General features: G+C 36.6%; 1 protein-coding gene across 1 annotated transcript in view; it reads left to right on the top strand.

Moving 5' to 3' along the window:
* The window catches only part of Nxph2 (neurexophilin 2), a 117,934-nt gene extending 96,509 nt beyond the window's left edge, over nt 1-21,425 (top strand). Inside the window, exon 2 of the mRNA XM_059260411.1 lies at nt 20,533-21,425. Coding sequence (XP_059116394.1) covers nt 20,533-21,267 — 735 coding nt within the window. The 3' untranslated portion in view covers nt 21,268-21,425. The remainder of the gene's footprint in view (nt 1-20,532) is intronic.
* Nucleotides 21,426-21,855: the final 430 nt, after the last annotated feature.

Here is a 21,855-nt window from a genome sequence, read left to right as displayed (position 1 = left end):
GGGCTAGGCTCTGAATGAATTTACCAGGCAAGGCTACTATGTAAGTTTAAAGTCTGGAGTTAGGCCTGGGAGAATGGAAATGGTGCAGTCAGGCTTAGATCTGCAATGCTAACCAGGAAAGGCCAGTGCAAGAGCTTATGTGAATGGACCAGGGGTTTAGAGTGTGGAGATAGCACAGGCATGCTTGATTATGAAAGTACAAACCAAGTTTAAATATGTTTTTTAAAGGCACCAGGCATGCATGTGGTGCATTTACATATATTCACACAAAACATTCACACACATAAAATAAAATATTTTTTTTACATCCTTTGCTTAACTAGCCCAATTCCTCTACTTTGTCTTCAAGTCCTAGTATTCTAGCTTCTCCCTGATCCATTCTATTTGTAAGGCTGTGTGTGTGTGTGTGTGTGTGTGTGTGTGTGTGTGTGTGTGAATGTGCACACATGTATACTCAGGTATCATACTGCTGTCTAAAGGACCACAGCTTGCAAGTGGTCAAGTTGGGACATTTAGTTCTGTCTTCCCACCGTACGGGTACCTGAATAGAACTCGGGTTATCAGGCTTAGAGGTAAGTAAGCACCATTACTCATTGAGACTTCTCAGCAGAACTGTGAGATGGTGGTGCATTAATTTAATCCCAGGACTCGGGGCGGCAGATGCAGGCAGATCTCTCTGAGTTCAAGGCCAGCCTGGTCTACAGATCAAGTTCGAGGTCAACCAAGACTACACAGAGAAACCCAGTCTCCAAAAACCAAAACAAAAAAGAAAAGAGAAGATTTCTCAGCAGTCCATGGATCTATACTGTCTTTGACAACTTCGAAAAGAGTCTGCATGTGTTGCAGTCCTTTGTATTTAAGTGGTTGAAATTTGTATATATTGCTTGATTAACTTAGAGTACCTTGTGTTTTATTTTTATACTGTGTGTTAATTCACATGCAAGTATTCTTATATGTATTTTCAATACTTTTTCATTTCCACTTCATTATAATAAACATTGGTTAACAGTCATAGTCTGGTATTGTGCTAAGCAACATATATCTAAGTTTGTAAAATGCATAATTGTTTACACTCTAGCCGTAAAATTCATCTTTTCAATTTCACCAGGATCTAGAAGAGTAAACAAGTCTCTGATAGACAGCAGTTTAGAGTCTGTTAACATTGGCTAGATATATTGTAGTTATAATTCTATTTAGAAGAGATTAATTCAATTTATACTGGCTGACTATAGGTTATTTTCAAAATATACATATGGATTGGATTTAAAAGGGAAACCATAAGTGAACTTCTGTCCTGTAATTATTAAGAATATTTATTTTAATTTCCCCCCATGTTTGTTATATACCAATATAATTGAAAGAATAACTCAAGTACAATTATATAGATATTTTAACAAATCATTCCCCTCATTATTAAAATCCATTGCCATTTTAAAATACTAGAAAATAAGAGTTTAAGTAATTATATCAAAGAATATCTCACAAGTATCTTCTTGTTTTAGAGATTTTGACTGCACATTGCCACAGTATAAATAGTGAATCACACTATGCATGTATCAGTTACAGGTGGTGGGGTAGAAATTTTTCTAAAAAATAACACTTTAGAAGTGCAATTAATTATTTCATGACCTAGAATGAAGATTTTTAAAGACATAATGTAAACTACCTTCCAGAAAACTTCTGCAAAAAGAGGGTTTTTTGGTGTTTTTTTTTTTTTCAGAAATATAAAAAAAAACTTACATTGCCCACAAAGTAGAAAACTATATCTGCTAAATTATTAATTGGCTGTTTACTTTTTCATTTAGTTGCAGGGGATTTTAGAATTCTTTCTTTTTTCTTCTTTGACCCATTCATCATTTAGTAATGAGGTGTTTAATATGTTTATGTGTTGGATAGAGATGTATTTGTTGTCAATTTTAAGTTTTATTTACATAGAGTTGTTTTAGACTTTCTGAACTTTTAAATACGTATCTTGTGTCCCATGATGTGATCTATTGTAGAGAATCTGCCATGTGCTGCTGAGTAGAATATATATTCTTTGGTGTTTGTGTAGAATATTCTGCAGATACCAGTTAGGTCCTTTTGATGTATGATATCACTTAATTCTGACATTTATCTATTTTTGTACAGATCACCTGTTTATTGGAGAAAGTGGAGTATTGAAATAACCTAATATTAATGGCTTGATGTTAATCTATGTATTTAAGTCCAGTAATACATGTTTTATGAAATTGAGTGTATCAGAGTTCGCTGCAAATTTAATTAGAATAGTAATGTTCTTGATTAGCTGTTCCCTTGATTAGAATGAAGTATCCTTTATCTATTCTGGTTAGTTTTAGTTTGAAGTCTAGCTTGTCAAGTATTATGATAGCAATGACTGTTTGCTTCACAGTCCCATTAGGTTTGAGGACTTTTGTCAGCTCTTTTATTCTAAGTCAGTGACATCTTTAAAGCTCTGTTTCTTTCCATTTATTTTAATTATTTATTCATTCATTCATTCATTTATTTACTTTATTACTTACTTACTTACTTATTCATTTGTTTTTATCCAGACAAAGTCTCACTATGTAGCTCTGGCTCTCCTGGAACTCACTAGGTAGACCAGGCTGGCCTCAGCCTCTGCTTCCTGAGTGCTGTGATTAAAGGCATGCGCCACTAAACCCCATTTGAATCTGTATTTCGTATAGATAACAGATACATAGACTTTGATTTGTGATTGGTTCAGCTAGCTTGTGGCTTTTGAAAATTGAGACTATTTAAATTTAAAGTTACTATTGAAGGGTGTGTGTTGGTTGCAGTCATTGTCTTGTTGATTTCTTGTGTTCTTGTTTTTGTTCTTAATGGTATTTTGTGTGTAGTTATTATGGCCTTGCATTTCTATTTAGGACCTCTTTGCTGTGCATATTCCTCTCTCCAGTCTAAAATATCATATTTTGTCTTTTTTAAAGTTTGGTTTGTATATACTTTTTTTTTTTTGCTTTCTTCATATCTTGGAAAGTTTTTCTTTCTCCTTCAACTATAATAGAAGTTTTTTTGGATATATTAGTCTAGGTTGACTATTCTGGTCTTTTAGAACTTGTAATGTATTGACGCACACAGAAAACCAGAAACTAATGTATGTGGCAGGGGGGCACACATGTGCATGCATAAAACCTATAAGGTTAAAGAAACAAAAAAAAAAATAGCCCCAATAAAGCATTAAGGGACAAAGAACCTCCAAAAATGCCGTTGAGTTCATTTTGTGTTAAGCATCTAGTGCTGTGCATGGGTCCTGTCTTTTTAAGAGTCGTTTATATACCCAGTGAGACTGTCAGAGAAAATTAATTTTTTCCTTTGCAGACAGTTATCAGTTGGAGATAGCTTCAGGGTTAGGGATGGCAGCTTGTGTCCACTTCCGCTCTCAGCATTGAGATTCCCTCCCCAACCAGGCCCAGACCTATGCAAACCCTGTTCATGTTGCCACAGTTTCTATGAATTCATCTGTGCATCCACCCTGCTGTGTTTAGAAGGCTTTGTTTCCTTGATGTCATCCATCCCCTCTAGTTACCTCACACTCTTTCCATCATCTCTTCTGCAGGGTTCCCTGACAGAAGGGAATTAATGGAGATACCCAATTTGTAACTAGTGTTCCAAGATCTCTGAACTCTGCACATTGTTCAGCTGTAGGTCTCTGTATTTATTCCTTTCTGCTGGAGGAAGCTTCTGTGATGATTGCTGAGCAAGACACGATCAGAGATCTAGGAGAAAACCAAACACTACTGTTCTGCAAAAGGAATATTGCAATAAAATGAGTCCTAACAACATTCTGCTGTACTCATAGACCTGTGCCTTTGGTAAACATATTTTCTGTGCCTTTGACCTGGGTTTCTTCTCCTTCATCTATTTCTATTATTCTTAGATTTGTTTTTTTTTCATAGTGTCCCAGATTTCCTGCATGTTTTGTGCCTTGATGTTTTTAGATTTAACATTTTCTTTGACCAGGGTGTCCATTTTTTTTATCTTGTCTTCAATGCCTGAGAGTCTTCTATCTCTTGTATTCTGCTAGTTCCTGAATTTTTCATTTCCAGTTTTATCCCAGTTAGTGTTATTATTTTTGAGTGATTCCATTTCTATTTACATGTCTTGAATAGTTTTTATTTCATTACACTGTTACTTGTTATTTCATAGATTTCATTAATGGATTTATTCATATCTTCTTTAAGGTCCATGGGCACATTCACAATAGCTCTTTTTGAAGTCCTTATCTTGCGTTTCATCTATATTGTCTTGTCAGGGTCTACTGTAGTAGAGTTACTGGGCTCTAGTAGAGACATATTGTCCTGGCTATAATTGATTGTGCCTGATGTCTAGGCATCTGGGTTTGGGATGATTGTAATTTTAGGTATTGAAATATGGTCTTGTCTTTGTTGAGTGGATTTCTGTTTTCCTTGGTTTCTGTTGCTCTCTCTGTATCTTTGGTTGTGGCTGTGGGTTGCCTGGTTGGGAACTGTCAGTCTCTGTCAGTTGTGGCTGCTGAGGTTTCAGGGCAGAACTTGTTTCAAGGTATTGGGAGCTGACATGCAGGAATGAGGATGGGCTAGAACAGAGGGAGATGCTGAGAGGGTCCACTGGAGAAAAGAAATCTGGGTCTGCCATGATGATCTGTGTAGTCCACAGGGAATGGAGGAAGAGAGTGAAACAGGCTGCTACAAAGATGGGGATGAGACTGGAGAATTGGAACTGGAGGACTGGAAAAAGAGTGAAGATCACCTATCTGACAGCAGGTTTCCAAACGAAGAGTGCTTAGGGTATTGGAGGCTGAAACTGAAGGACGGTGCAAGGAAGGAAGGCTATAGGAGAAGATATGCATAGTTTCCTCAGAGTGGGTGCAGAAGGGAAGAAAAGGTTGCAGTAGGCAGTCTGTACCATACTGGGGATAAGACTCGGGCATTGGAATTGAAGAATAGGAAGGAGAGTAGAAATCACCTACCTAATAATCTGGCCACTGTGGCCAATGCATTTCCAGGAAAAGGGTGTCTTGCGTGTTAGCTGGTGAGAGCATAACGTTTTGTCTCACAAAAACTCAACACACATTTATTAAATAGAGCCAACAAGTAACACACTCAGCCTAATGTCCACTTGGCTCCATCCCTGACTGCTGTTTCTATATTGCCTCTGCCCTTGCACTATTCTTATCTAGCCATTAGAATTCACTGAGCTTTGTCTGGCTGTCAGTCCTCCTTCCCACACATTTTCCCTCTGCTTATAATACTCCTGTCACATCAATGAGACCCACATAATCTTCCACATGTGAGCTTAAATGTCATCTCCACAGTTGTGACAGTCTCTTGTGGACACCCAATCTAAAGTGACCCACTGTATACACAGTTATTTGTATAGATTTTTTATAAGGGTGATATTTCTGCCAATGATTACTGTCATATAGATAAAATAAGAGTTGCCATATTTAACCTTAGCAATAAAACTACTGCCAGACATTGCAATTGAACTTTTTGGCTCTTACTGATGAGATTTCTGTCTTTAGATCTGTATTTCCTGTTAGTTCCTGCATCAATTTAGAAAATTGTGAAGAATATTAAAAGTTTTCTAAAGATAAAGCAAACATGTGACTCTCAGCAGAAAAGATGGCTACTGTTTAGCTTTCTTTTCCCAAACAACCATTTGTTTCCAAATGCAAAATGAATTTTGAAACAATGCCATGAAATATTAATATATGCAGTTAACATATTGACAGATGTTTGATTCTGTTATTCTTCATTTCACTTTTTTCTTCCTTAATCTGCTGTGATAGCTTTGTAATGGGGCACCAGAAATATTACTCTCAAGCAAGCCGTAGTGCTTGTCATCAATAAAGCACTACATGTATCCAATAGGCACGTAACTGTAAGGATAATATTCAGGAAAATTATCTCCTCAGAGAAAATGCTTTTCAAGATGTATTTAAATGCTAATCAGCTTTCTCTCTCTCTCTTTCTCTCTCTCTCTCTCTCTCTCTCTCTCTCTCTGTCTCTCTCTCTGTCTCTCTCTCTCTGTCTCTCTCTCTGTCTCTCTCTCTCACTGTGTGTGTGTGTGTGTGTGTGTGTGTGTGTGTGTGTGTGTGTGTGTTTGCTAAGCAAGTTGTCATCTTGTTTTAACTGCAGGGAATGGAACAGGATTATTAAAGCAATCCAACTATCAGCTGTATACAAGCAACAAAAACAAGGCTGCAGAAACCATTTCATTATTGGTTCTATTTTTCAGCTTTAAAATGATCTGTGAGCTACCTTTAGGTTATATAACAGTGACCAGTGTAGAGTTCTTGGCTTAAACAAGCACACCCAAATGAAATAATTAGTTGCTAGCTATATAGATTCAATCATTATAATTTTATAAAAGTAAACCAATCCATCAAACAAACCAGTTATCCTTCCCACCTCATACTTAGCAATGGTTGTCACACTGAAAGAAAATGAATAAGTGCTTCTGGAGTGTCCTCCAAAAATTATTCAGATCTTGTTAATTTATCTCTTGTAGCATATGCTAGATCCCTTGTTTTTTTTAAAAAGTCAGCATACCTAGTTTGCTCTCCAGGGAGTTGGGATTTTCTTCTTTTATGAACAAAGAAATACAAATTATTAGTGTGCTGTATATAGTTATAAGCCATAAGGCTTTCCTTTTAATGGCAGGTAATCTATGCAACATATTGTGTGCTGCATGTGTTACTGCAAGTATTTTCAAGTAAGCTAGTATAAACTGCAAATATAATTGTTCAATGCCAATACAGAAATCCGAAACGTTGGGGCCAGCACAATGATTGGTGAGTCAGGGAACATACTTCATGAGCCTGTCAACTTGAGTTTGATTCCTGGTATCACATGAAGATGGAAGAAGAGAACCAATCCCACAAAATTGCCCAGACCTCACTATGAGCATCGTGGCATTCTCTTCCTCCCAATAATGGTAAATTAAATAAAAATTTTTAAAGAGAAACTTTTGTAGTATAAGTACCTCTTTGACAGTCTAACTGTAGGGACAGTTAGATTATTCTGTTTCTTCTTAGATATAGACACTAGTGTGTCCAATGACAATCAAGGATATTACTAAGTTTTGTTATCTATTAACTGACTTCTAAGACTCTTATAAACACAGTGGTAAACTTGGAACATTATTATTTATCTGGAACAAGTTCCATTCATTAGCAAGTAACACTAAGCTATCAAACTTATATGGAACTTTGAAAGATGATTATGCTAACCGTGGCCACAGTCTGTCTGTTTCTGAACCTGGGAAAATATATTACAAACTCTTCCTAGCTCTTTGGCAGTGTAAAGGGGAAAGACAAACCCTGATAAGGTCATTTCTTCTAGAACTGCAGTGGAAAGCCAGGAATTCAGAACACGCTGAGCATCAGGCCATGCATATGGTAGTGTGAAACGTCACAATATTAGCTTCTCACAAGAAAATTTAACTATCTATAATGTTATCATATTCTCATTAGTAACTAGAAGCCAATCAATACAGAATTTCTATTTACTGGCAAGGAATATAAAATACCAAAACAGATTTGTTTGTCTAGTCACTAATTCATTCACTTTCAACTATCAACTGGAACATCTTGAATTTCTTTATCTGAATAAAAATTGATATTAATTGTACAGCTCTGCTCAGTCCTCTCTACCTTGCCGCCCCTGTTCCTTTGGTTGGGATGGCTGCTTCTTTCTTTGTTCTGTCCCCAGTCTTGTAAAAGCTACACTGGTAAGGCCTATAGTGGTCATCTCCTCAGCACTGAATTGCAACTGAGGAGTCCAGCATAGCACCCTTTTATGCTTGTGAAAGGCCAGAAAATTAGTGTGACTTTTCCTAGTGCACAAGTACTGTTTGTCTTTTTCAGTATTAAACTTCAGGGCCAAGAGCACAATTACAGATACCTGGAATAATATATATGGAAAGTATATTGAATAGGTGATTACAAAGTGACAGGTGCTTATATGAAACTTATATGAAGGAGATTTGAGTTCTCCTCATGCCTCTGCACTGCACCCTCCACCTACTTAGCCAGAGTACCTACAGATAGATTTGTCTCATCAGAATTCACTGTCCATTGCATAAGCCCCTTCATTTCTTTAAAGAGCTATGATTTTTTGAGTTGTTACCATTTTTTCCCTGCTAAACAAAAGGCACAAAGGCAGAACAAGTTTTGTAGAAGGTGTTAGAACAATGACATGATTTCCTGTTTCTGTCCTGCTCTTCTGTGCTTTGATCTTATCATCTGACTGAGCTCATTTCTGTCAGGCTTCTCTATTCATTCTTGACTCAGCATAATTATTTTGATGTGTATGTTCAGCTACAAATGGTTATGCCTACATATTCCTTCTTACAATATACAGGCTCCATCAGCACACTCCACCATTCTCATTCATCCAGTGATTTAAAAGCTAGTATGGGAGTATTGTAAGCATTCTTGTGATCTCAGGGATGAACAAAAGTAAATGAAACAATGAACTTAATTCTGTCAAAACAATATGTTTGGGGTTATTTGTAATCTAGACTTCTTATTTTATTAAACAGAACATGTTAACAGCTAATGTTTTCCTGTTAAGTCAGGAGATGCATGTTTGAATCATTGGGTTTAAAGGGCTCTAATGGTTTGTTTTAGAGATCCAAGCTTTATGATAATTCTAAATGAAAACATTTTTCTTAAGGATTTTCTCTACTTAAGCAGGATATCAACATTAACAGCAGTTAAGTAATTTTGCTAGCACAGACTCTTTACTTAAAGGGATGAAAGTAGTACTAATGTTCAAGTTCTGCAAACTCCTCAGTTCAGCCTAACCATAAAAAGAAGCAGACACACCCAAGTTGGGGAGAATTCTAAAAATTATCTGTCCAATATTCCTAAAAATTCCTAATCATCAATGGCAAGCCACAAAAATCTGAGCAACTGTCCTATGTGAGACAACATGAATAGACATGAATGACAGAGTGAGATCCTGGAATACACAGTGAATGGTAAAAGACATATAAGGAAAATCTAGGCCAGAAAATGATGTGTATCAGTGTTGGTATCTCACTGCTTATGAAAAGTGCATTTTATTGTTAGAAGTTAACAATGGAGGGAATTGAGCAGAGCACATTGAAACACATCACATTGTGCAATTTTTGTGTTACCTAAAATTATTTGAAAATAAAATGCTTATTAAAAATATATAGCAGATATAGTTGAAAATTTGTAAAGAATGTTTTCAGAGAAATATGCCTTTTGGTTAATAAATGATTTCTATAATTTGTGACAGTTTTCACATCTGCTGCTATAAAATTCATTGCAGTTTTCCTGCCCATAAGAAAAATGCATTTAATTATCAGTGAAATTCAACTTCAGCTTGTTAAGATGAATGACTTGAGCCTGTCAGCTACCCTCTCCAACACCATGACAAAAGGAACTGAACTGAAATGGTCTTATTATTCTACCTGCTTCTCTCCAACTGCTTCAATTAATTGATGACAGTTTGAGCTCTTATTAATCTTCTTTGGATTCCTCTGTAAGAAGCAGAAAAGGATAATATGATATCATTGTATCTAACTAATGTGTGTGATTATTGAAATTGATTCATCCAACAAAACATAAATTATTTAAGCTTTGATGAATGTGTTGAAAACAGAGAATGTTCAAACAGATAAAGTTCAACACTTGTTCTTTCTTCCCCTTTATAAAACTCCACTTGGTGCTTATAGGTAAGTGTTTTTGCATTATTGTCCTAAGATTATGGGACAAAAATCAGGGATGATACTGATACTGGCATGAGAGCCCCATCAAGTACAGAAGTAAGCAAAGGGACACAGCCACATGTTGTAGCTAGCAAATAACGACTTTACTTTGATAGGAAATTTTGTCAAGTTAAGAGAAACCTACTGTCTTCTAGAATATTTTATCACGGATACTGTTCAGTAATGAAGGTTCCTACTCTGATGCAAGTCCTCTTGCAGAACTCACTGGACTAGAATCAAAGAGAAGATATGAAGCCAATTGTTCTTCAAGTTCTAATTGTGTCATGATTTTTTTTTTCATTTAATGGTGGATGAATGCTTAAAATACTGACAGTGTGAAGTTTAATATGAAGCTCCACAGCTTCAATTCAGGACAGCTATTTTAATTGTACAGAAGTTCATTGAGTTGTATAGACTTTGAGTGCAGTTAATTTTGGTGTGTGATGTTTTAATTTATATGAATATTTTTATACTGGATTTTATAAAAACAATTTTTTAAATCCATAAACACATTTTGTCAGTGAAGAGAATTTATCAGCATTTCTGATCTAGGTGTGAATTCACTGCTAGTGAGACTATGTATGAGGAAATGATTGATCTCTTTGGTTGAGAAGGCAGATTTCTACTGAGCTGTTAATTTATCATATGGCACAGAACACAGTCTTCAACTACTCATTAGTCAGGTCTTTGGAGGCTTATGAATTTGTATAATTCAGTGTTCAGTAGGAGTCATGAGGTTCTGCATTTTGATGTGGAAGAAACATTGGTTATTAAAGGGCCTTGTGCTATGGATTATATTCTAATCATTCTTTTCTTTGTCTTAAAAAAAACACGTTAGATATAAATGAGAAAATTTAGGGTTCAGGTCATAGACTTATGGAAGGAGAAATAATATCCATGATCACTAAATGGTTTCTTTTCCTACCATATCATGTTGCTTCTCTGTGGACAAGGCTATGTATGAACAACAAGGGCAGAATTGTGGCTTGTTTATCTAGTCTATCTCCACTCATAAAGTCTTCTGAGGGTAAGCATGAACTTTAGAAGCTTAGATCATGCAATCGTCTAGCAGATCTGCTATAATCCCCTATAAAAATGTGCTTTCTCAGTGATGACACCACCACATAGTGATGACTTATAATAAAAGGAAGATGCACAAGTTATACCAGAGGAGGAGGAAGTCTGGAATGGGATGCAGTTTCATCAGCATTTAAAGATGATGAGAAATGTATTTCTATTTTTAATTACACTAGAAAATCATTACTGAACTCCTTATTGAGATTCATACTTAGCTCCAAAAATCAGCATGGTACAGACTGCTCCGTCGAATTGTACAGTTTTTGTCAACTTAGCTAATGATATTGCCAGAGCAAATTACAGGTGGTCATCTGTGGAAATAGATAAACACGATAGACAAGTAGATATTTTATACACAAATGGTACATGTATATATAAAATAAACACTTCCTATATAAAAAACGTCTGGTCAGGGTTTTCAATATGGGGAGGGAATGTTATAGTTTGTGCTATAGGCCAAATATTATTTTGTGTAAATCAACCATAAAATCAAGGGCTCCTTTAGTATGTTTCTGTAAGAAGAAGAGTTTGTTAGAATGATTATTTTAGGAATAGAATTGTGTTTTAATCTCACATGGAAAATCTTTTCTGAAGAGTTAAAGAACCTTTATATAAAATCTCATCTAATTTATTTCTTTGATAGACAAATTTGTTTTCGTTCCCTCGGTTGTATTTCTTAAGGGAGTCATATATGTTTGGGTAAAATTCTGTTACATCTTTATAAATTTCTTTTGGAAAATATATCTTACCAAAAATCAGTGAATGGCCATTTGCTTTTATTAGTGAGTATGATGGTTTGAATAGAAATGGCCCCCATATATTTCAATACTTGGTCATTAGAGAGTGCCACTATTAGGAGGTGTTTCTTTGTTGGCATAGGTGTTGCCTTGTTGGAGGAAGTATATGACCAGGGATTTCAGAATTCCAAGCCAGGTCCTGTGCCCTCTTTCTTTCTCTATCTCCCTGCTTCCTGTCAATCCAGATGTGGAATTATAGGCTCCTTCTCCAGCACCATGTCTGCCTGCACGCTGCCATGCTTCTTGTCACAACAATAATGGACTAACTTCTGAATTGTAAACCAGTTGCAATTAAACATTTTCCTTTATAAGAGTTGTCATGGTCATGGTGTCTCTTCAGAGCAATTGAACATTAAGACAGTGAGTAACCTCAGAACCATCACATCAGCAGTCCAAGCAGTAAGGGAGGGTCTCATAAGATGCTGGGGTCTACTGCATGTTCTAAAATTCATTACAATTAGATAAGATTGGAAAACACTTGCCACTGAATTGGGATCAATATTTATAGGTTTTCAAAAAGCAAAACCAAACTGACAGGGAGGTTGAACAAAGCACTGATTCAACAGACACATTCTAAGCAGAAAAAGTTCAGGAAAACCTGCAACATGCAATAACACTTAAGGGAAAAAAAGACAAACAACTTCTGGTAGCAGAGACTGTTGTTCCCATGCTTGTGGCCAATAGTGCTTTTGAATAAAATATACCTTAGTTCTGTTAATAAAGTATAAGTTGATAGAAAGTTATAAAAATTTAGGGTCTGGTGAGATTGGTCAGTGGGTAAAGATGCTTGCCACAAAGTCTGATTTAATCCTTGAATTCAGTCCCCTAATAACTACATGGTAGAAAGAGAGAACCGACTCCTGCAAGCTGCCTGCTGGCATCCAAATACACACACACACACACACACACACACATACACAATAAATGAATAAATAAATAAATTAATTAATTATTGGAATTTAAGTTTAAATGGTTTAATATGGTAGATATTTAATATAGTTTAAATGAAATTTTCCCATTGGACTGACAGTTATCCCCCAAGAGGTGAAGCCATCTAACAAAAACCTCTACATCAGACATGAGAAACCCTCTTCTGAAGTATTAGTCAAGATTGTCGAAAATTTTTCCAAAATATTACAGGCTATTGCTAGAGCCCTTGGCTGCTCCTCCAAAGGTAGAAGGTAAGCCCCTAGGCTGAAAACACAGTGCACTTCAGACAGAGGTCCCAAATATCCCTTAGCTGGAACTAACCCAAATGCCTCCTCCCTCTAGCTCTTTTGGTACCAGAAGGTACCATGCAAACCTCCAAAAGAGAGAGGCAACCAACAATCTTACCCAGCTTTGATGCCCATGGAGTATAACAAAAACCAGCATAGCACAATAACCCTCAGGCTGCAGTAGTGACACACATATCTTGGCAGTAACCAACAGCTCTCTACTTGGCCACAAGACCCACTCACTCAACAAGAGGGAAATCATGCCTGGTCCTGGAAATGTAGCCAACTACCCAGGGCTAATGAAGTCATGAATCTTGAAGGATAATGTATAACCACCACATTAGTAAAACAGCATAATCCCTACCTGTATTCTAAATATGTGTTCTTACACCCACAAAATAAGTGTAGTCCTTACCCCTTATCTCTTTGCAACAGAAGGAGACCACTACAGAAAACCACAACCAATCAAAGTACAGAAGTGTGGAGCCCAGGCCCAATGGATACCTCTGAAAAACAACTCCTACATCTAAGGCTCAGTAATAGTTGTGGGGTAGAAATAATGGAAAAGCCAGTGGATCCGCGAGTTTGCTATGATATTGTGTCTCCTAATAATGTCTGAGTCGATACCCATAAAATCTCACCAACGTGACTGCCTAAACTGAGCTAGACATGACCTGAACAAGGACAACAATAGTAGACGTGGTAAAGTGGTGGAGAAGAGCCCAGAAGGCCTCATTCCCACTCAAGGAACTACAAGAAAGTAAGAAATGATGGGAGTGAAAGAAATAGTCCTCCCCAGTTGGCATTAGTTATCCAGACCCATACCATATGGTCAGCCCAGAAAACATACAAATAAGTAACACTATACACACTGAGAAGGTTCAGTTTATGGATTTATGGTTGTGTGTCTGTGTGTACTCATGTGTGTAGCTAGAGTTTTCCTGCCTGGCCCACCTCAGGACAAATCTCTCTCACCTGCCAGATCCACAGCTGCTCAGACCCGACCAAGTAAACACAGAGACTTATATTGCTTACAAACTGTATGGCCGTGGCAGGCTTCTTGCTAACTGTTCTTACAGCTTAAATTAATCCATTTCTATTAATCTATACCTTGCCACATGGCTCGTGGCTTACCGGGATCTTCACATGCGGCTTGTCATGGCGGTAGCTGGCAGTGTCTCTCTCTCAGCCTTCCACTTCCCAGAATTCTTCTCCTTGTCCCGCCTATACTTCCTGCCTAGCCAATGGCCAATCAGTGATTTATTTACTGACCAATCAGCAACACACTTGACATACAGACCATCCCACAGCACATGTGTTTGTGTGTATACATGTAACAACAATTAATGAAAAAATGGGTCATGAATTTGAAAGAAAGTAAGGAGGAGAATATGCGATGGTTTGGAGGTAAGAAAGGGGAGGGAGAAATGTTACAACTATATTACAATCTCAAAAGTAAAAGAAAAAAATGAAATAATAAAACCTTTTAAAATTTTATTTATATTCATGTATATTGTGTGAATATGCATGTGTGTGCAGCTGGACAGAGGAGGGCATTAGAGGCCCTGGAGCTCAAGTTAATGACATCTATGAGACACACTACATAGGTTCTGGCAACTGAGTTTAGGTCTGCTGCAATAGCAGTAACTGCTTTTAACCACTGGACTATCTCTCCATCCCTATTATTTTAAAAAATAAGAATGTAAATATTAAAGGCGTCTTAAAAGAAGAATCCAAAGGAGTATGTCCTCTGGACATATTCATTAACTTGAGTGGAAGGCAAACAGGTGTGAGAAAAGAAGTTTTGGAGTTGTGCCAAGTCAAGTCTATTCAGTAAGCAAAGGAGCAGCTCATGTGCAGGAGATTTTCAGCAAACAGCAGGTGTTTCTGACTTATTTCCTTAACAAGGCAAAGCTCACAAAGTAAATACACAGGTAAAAACAGACAACAACAGTCCCAATTATGCAAGAGAGAAAGTGGGCTTCTTATCTGCTTGTGTGATCTTGGTCTCACTGGGGATCAAGATGTGTCATTTGACACAGATTTTTCAGTTCTCCAGCAATGAAGCCGGAAAACTAAACTCCATGGCTATTACCATTGATTTGTGTACAATATAGCCAAGAGTTCAAAATTAGAAAGCTATAGTTACAGTATCAGATATAGTTTGATCCCCAAATCCTAAATCTTTCTCTTGGGAATATGTCACCTGTAATACCTCAGGGATAGAAGTAGTGAAACCAGATAGGGTGGCACATGCCCGAAGTCATAACACTTGAAAGGATAGAGAGGGGCAGGAGCCTCATGAATCTGAGGCCAACTTGGATAAAGCTGTAAAAATCCTATAGCAAAATAAATCAGAACTGAGACCTAAAGAAATAGTTCAGTGCTAAAGCACTTGCTCACCATGTACAAAACTCTAGTCCTGGCAATCCTAACAAGGCATGCTAAGCCACCCATCCTGAACACACCAACTAAAGAGATAAATATTAGTGGGGAAAAAAACAAAACAGAAAAACAACCTGTATTCAATGTGGTCATACTGGGAAGAAGAAAAAATCACCAGATCTACAGCTCCTTCTCAGTCTCTTTGGGATACTGTGACAGTACAGTTTAAGTTTAAATAAAAACCAAGAGAGGTATACACTGTAGCTTGAAGTTTCCCTGTGTCCTGCCAGGTCAGCAGCCACTCAGATCCAAATAAACACACAGAGGCTTATATTAATTATGAACTGTAGGGCCATTGCATCAGGCCTATTACTGACTAGTTCTTACACTAAAGTTAACCCATAATTCTTATCTATGTTTAGCCATATGGCTTGGTACCTTTTCTCAGTTCTGCCTTGTCATCTTGCTTCCTCTGTGTCTGGCCAGTGACTCCTGACTGAGCCTTCCACTTCCCAGAATTCTCCTTGTCTGCTTATCCTGCCTAAACTTCCTGCCTGGCTACTAGCCAATCAGCATTTTATTTATCAACCAATCAGAACAACACATATTCACAGCATACAGAAAGACATGCACAGCACTTCCCCTTTTCTTTTTTTTAAATGAAGCTTTTAACTTTAACATAGTAAAATTATATATATATATAGTAGAGCAGTTATCAAGAAATAATCACAATTACAATATCCAATCCACTTATATTTGACAAATTCAAAGAAAATATTTTATTTTTTTATATTTGTGAGTCCAAGGTTTCATATCTAACTTATCTCTTATCATAACCAGGGAAATCATAATTATAACTATCTAGTCTTCAATTACATCAATGACCTCAGAAGAATACAATATTATCTAAGTAAACAACTTCTAAAAATCTAGAATGACAGAGACAGCTGTCTGCCTGGACAGTCATCCAAAGTTTGATGTACCAACGTGGGGCTCTCAAATTTCCATAAGACCTAAAAGGGTTTAAAAGGGCTTCTAAAACACACAATAACAGAGCCAAAAACAGCTTTCTACTTCATCTCTCATGCAGGTCAAGATATAGAGATGCCATGGCATGCAGACTTGAGCTACAGTATGGCAGATTCACAGCATATGGGCTTGAGTACAGCATGGCAGATTCCTGCCATTGTACACAGTGGCATCTGCAAGCCACGCAGCATGGTGTGTAGTGGATATAGCTTTTGCTAGTATATACAAAAAAATAAAATAAAGGAAAGAAAGAAAAGATTTTGGGGCCACATGCTGCTGGATGGAAGCATAGACCCACTGCTTTACAGAGTCGGCAATAAGCATGGTTCTCCCAGAGCTGGCAGTAAATGTAGTTCTGCCATGTTGGAAAGCTGAGGTGGGCGGAGCCAGCAGCCAAAGCTGCCAATTCAGTACTAGCCACTGCAGTTTAAAGCAATAGATTCACAATAAAACAGATTCAGATGAAATAAATCTCTAACTGGTTTACAATGTGTATAAAAATATACATAGGCTTGGAAGAAAGAAGAAAAGGAATATAGACAGTTATATAAAGGAATAGAAAGTTTTAAAAAACAAAGTAAAGAGAAAGTAAAAGTAATATAAAAAATAAGCCACGTAAAGATGAAAATCACACACAGAGTCTGGATTATATTGTCTTTGGGATTTTTAACTTCAGAGAGACATTTGATTGTAAAAGCTGTTGAGTTAAATCAATATATATTTTAAAGGTATCTCAATTTCAGAATTTATGTCTATTTTTTTGTTGCTTTGGATATGTTTCTTTGGAAAGCAGACTCTGCTTTTGTTTCCACAGGAAGCAATAGGCTATGGATTTGTTCCAGGTTAAGATGGATCAGATTTGATCAAGCCAGGCCTCCTGAACTTTAACAGATGGTACCTATCAACAAAGATCATAGCCGGTCTTCCCAGGACTTGAACATTATCTCAAACTTTCTCAGGATCTCCATAAAACTACCATCACCCCCTATCAGCAGGAAGTAGCCTAGAGAATTACGCCCACATTCCCCAAAAAATGGATTATGGATGCTTGTCTTTATTTAGGTTGTTGGTTACAAATTGCTATTGGTCATAGTCAATCTCTTTCTAAAAAAGGGGGGGAGATATGATATATATATATGTAATATATATAATATATATATGATATAGATATGATAGGGTAAAGAGTAACAACTTGTTTAAAATGTTTACATTGCTATGGATTTTATTTTATTGATACAAATTTAAAGTTAATTTTGTAATATTTTATGTATATTTCCACTCTTGTTTAAGGTATTATGTTTCTTCAACTCATTTAAAATTGTAATACATGATTAAAAATACAGATTAATAATTAGTAATCCATGATAATCAAACTTATAGTCATGTTAAGTTTTTTAGGTATACATAGATATATTTCAATTAGGTAGGTAATCTTCAAACACTTCAAAGACCTATAGAATATGGTATTTAAAATGTTTTAAAAACTTAGACTTTCCTGGACAATGAGACATGTCTGCTCCTGGCAGCAGCAATTTACTTCAAAGAGGAAGATGGATGTCGAAGACACTCCATATGGAGTTTATATTCTACTTGGCTAAACAGCTATTTGAGCAAGAAACTGTTCTTGCCTGGACTTCTGATAAAATGTTGTATAAACTGGACGTGCAGGACTCATAGGAAGGTGACCACTAAATTTGCCAAAACAAGGCAAAATGGTTCTTCAGTTTCCTGCTTCACAGAGGAGACTGACAGATATTCTATAGGACACAGAGAAAAGTGTCTGAGAGACCAGTCCTATGGGCTGAAGATGGATGCCCCAACATTACAGAGGAACTTTGGATGACTTTCCAGGCAGACAGCTGTCTCTGTTGTTTCCAGAATTTTGGAATTTCCTTACAATACATTCCTGTTTACTTAGGTATTATTATATCCTTCTGGGGTCTTTGATGTAGTTGAATACTAAATAGTTGTAATTTCTCTTGGTTATGATAAAAGATAAGTTAGATATGAAACTTTAGACTCATAAATATAGGATAAATAGAATATTTTCTTTGAATTTGCCAAATACAAATAGACTAGATATTGTAACTATAATATGTTAAAGTTAAAATCTTCCTTTTTTATTAGACAGAAAATGAGAGGTGCTATGGAATATCGTTCTATATGGTGTGAATGTGTGTTGCTCTGATTGGCCAGTAGCCAGGCAGGAAGTATAGGCGGGATAAGCAGACAAGGAGAATTCTGGGAAGAGGAAGGCTGAGTCAGGAGTCACTGGCCAGACACAGAGGAAGCAAGATGACAAGGCAGACCTGAGAAAAGGTACCAAGCCATATGGCTAAACATAGATAAGAATTATGGGTTAATATAAGTATAAGAGCTAGTCAGTAATAAACCTGAGCTAATGACCAGTTATAATTAATGTAAGCTTCTGAGTGATTATTTTATAAGTGGGTCGCCAGACTGTGGGGGCTTGGCAGGACCAGAGAACCTTCTGACTACAATACACAACTAAACCAGTCCCCTGGTCAAAATGTGGCCCTCCCATCATCTCTGTTCCTTTTTTTTTTTTTTTTTTTTTTTTTTTTTATGAAGCAAAGTGATCTGATAACTTTGTTGGAATGATGTGAAATCTCTTCCTAGAAGACAAGTTCATCCTCTGGCTGGCACCAGGTTTCAGCCTTTTCCCTTCCTTACGTGAGATTCCTAGGGAAATTCCAATTCATCTGGGATTTAAAAAAAAAAAAAAAAAGTTTCTTAGCCAAATGGAGTGGCACAAGTATCTTCCTTTGGAATAGCTTTACCCCTGCCGTGTTGGGTCTAGAAGTTATCAACTCAGTGTATGTATGTGTAAACATCTAAAATGTGGAATGGATGAGTTCTCACAAAAGCAAGAGTGTGTGTTTTATCAAATCACCCTTAATCTAACCATAGTAGTTTAAGTGACAAAAAAAATTTTGAAGAAAAAAAAAAAGGCTAAAACTCCACTGTTTTTGAGCCTTTGGATCCCTACCTCACAGTGATTCTGGGACTATGTAGGTAAAGACATGTCTGACTAGGTTGTGCTAGAACTTAAACTTCCAAAGTTTTGTGACCATTGAGAAACATCATATTCTCAGACTAGGTTGTGTGATATTTTTAGTCTGTGCTGTATCTATTCTCTTCTGAAATTTTATTGAAAATAATCTTAAATGAATTTTGCCAAGTGCTTTGGAAGTTTGAATGGGTTGGAGAAGCAGTGTACAATTCCAGCCTCACTTTGCTCCTCCTCTTCATCATGCTGACAGTTTTCTCTGGAATCATTACAATAGTGGTTTTGTACCATGAAGATAAGAGGCTATCTATATTTCCACCAGGAACCTCTGTTTCTCATACTCTATAACTCACTCATAAATATTCATTCCAAGTAATAGTTTCATATATGTCATAATCTTGCCCCTCATAACCCACATTGACATAACTAAAGGAATTGGGGAAATCATGAGGACTTCTACTCATAAAACAATAAAAAGAACAATAAAATATAAATAAAAATGCTGTCTCAGTGGCTATGGTTTGAAACAAAATACTTTGGAACTTTCAAAACAGATATATAGGTCTTCCTTAGTAATTCTGTCATTGGAGTGTGGTTTTATTATAATAAAATGTATTAAGCTATAGAGACTCTTAATCAATGTATACCTTTTCACATTATTTTCTCTTAATGTAAGGCAACTAAATATATAATTATGTTTTCCATCTAAAATTGCCATGGAAAATGAAATATTAATCATTATTTTTGTTACAGATTTTTAGATGGAATTTTAATGAAACCTATGAAATTATATGTATTAAGTCTTTGAATAATGTAATGCCATAACCTTTCCAAATATATTTAAAAGATTTATTAATATTTTATACTTAATTGGCTTTGTAGCTCCTTGGTAGCAATTTTTGGTATTTATATATTCATCTATATAAAAGAACAAATATTCACAAATTTAATGGTTTATCACATGAGGGCCAAAAATACTACTTGAGCCAATCTGCAAATTAAATGCTGAGGATATAGAGAACCACAGCAACAACAAAGCTGTAATATTTCGTTTTAACCTCACCATTTCAGCATTTGTTCTCACCATTTTACACTGCTTGAATTAAATACTCTTGTCATTATTCTCTTGAACCTATCTGTGTGTGAACTGATCATTGGAATCTAAATTATCTCATTTCTCTTTGCCTTATCAACCTATGCTTATTTTCAAAGCCTGTCCCAAAGTATATTTTTCTTTCTTCTTTTCTCACAGCTCTTTTGTGACAGTGAAGAAGTGATACACACCACAGAGGGTGTAGACTGGGAAGACAGAGATGTTCCAGGAGCATTGGTTGGAAATGTGGTACACTCACGGATTACCAGTCCTCTGCGTCTATTTGTTAAACAGCCTCCAGGTCCAAAGCCTGCATATTCAGACAGCATGGAAAATTTTTGGGATTGGCTGGCTAACATCACGGAGATTCAGGAGCCACTGGCAAGAACTAAAAGACGGCCAATAGTGAAAACAGGAAAATTTAAGAAAATGTTTGGGTGGGGTGACTTCCATTCTAACATTAAAACTGTCAAACTTAACCTGCTCATCACAGGGAAAATTGTTGACCATGGAAATGGAACGTTCAGTGTTTATTTCCGACACAATTCAACAGGCCTGGGCAATGTTTCCGTGAGCTTGGTACCGCCCTCTAAAATAGTGGAATTTGAAGTATCCCCTCAGTCTACCTTGGAGACCAAGGAATCCAAATCTTTCAACTGCCGTATTGAGTATGAAAAAACAGATCGGGCAAAGAAGACCGCTCTGTGCAATTTTGACCCATCCAAGATCTGCTACCAGGAGCAGACTCAGAGCCATGTGTCCTGGTTATGTTCTAAACCGTTTAAGGTCATCTGCATTTACATTGCCTTTTACAGTGTTGATTATAAACTTGTGCAAAAGGTTTGTCCTGACTACAATTACCATAGTGAGACGCCATACTTATCTTCTGGATGAATCTTTTCTCAGTAATAGAAACAAAATACTCATGTCAATTTACTTTAAATGCCCAAGAAACAGGCCCAGCTCACCACGGCAAAAGATCTCTTTTATTTCTGGCAGTGGACTACAATTCCTTGTCCAGTTTCCAAATTAAATATAAATATATAGAGATATTCAAATGTGGAGTGCATTTGTTTTGGCGATAAGTACCTTTATCTAAAAAGTCAAGCTGATCATGAAACCATCATTTTCATGGGAGATGGTAACATTATGGAAATGTTGCTTCTCTGTAAGAAGCATCAGTAGTAGCCATGTGTGAAGGAAGGAACCAAATTATGCATGTGATAAGCATTGCTCTTCAAATGAGCCTGCCATTAAAATGTTTTGGATGGTTTCCTTAGAAAGAGTACGTTCAGTAAAGTAACTGAAGAGGTGCTATTTGAGAGATGGACTGTGTTTCTGGTGTTGAACCCTTTTTAAAACTACTGTCTCTTCATATTGGTGCCAGTTTTTATGGCTACAGCATCACAGGAGAACCAAACAGATTACCATCTGAGCAGTTCTGAGTAGAATGTAGTTGAAGCACTTTATCTTCATGATTTT

Source organism: Peromyscus eremicus, chromosome 4 (genome assembly GCF_949786415.1).
Source record: "Peromyscus eremicus chromosome 4, PerEre_H2_v1, whole genome shotgun sequence".
In the NCBI taxonomy this organism is placed as follows: domain Eukaryota; kingdom Metazoa; phylum Chordata; class Mammalia; order Rodentia; family Cricetidae; genus Peromyscus; species Peromyscus eremicus.
Note: the sequence above shows the minus strand (reverse complement) of the source record. Positions and strands in the feature narration are given on the sequence as shown.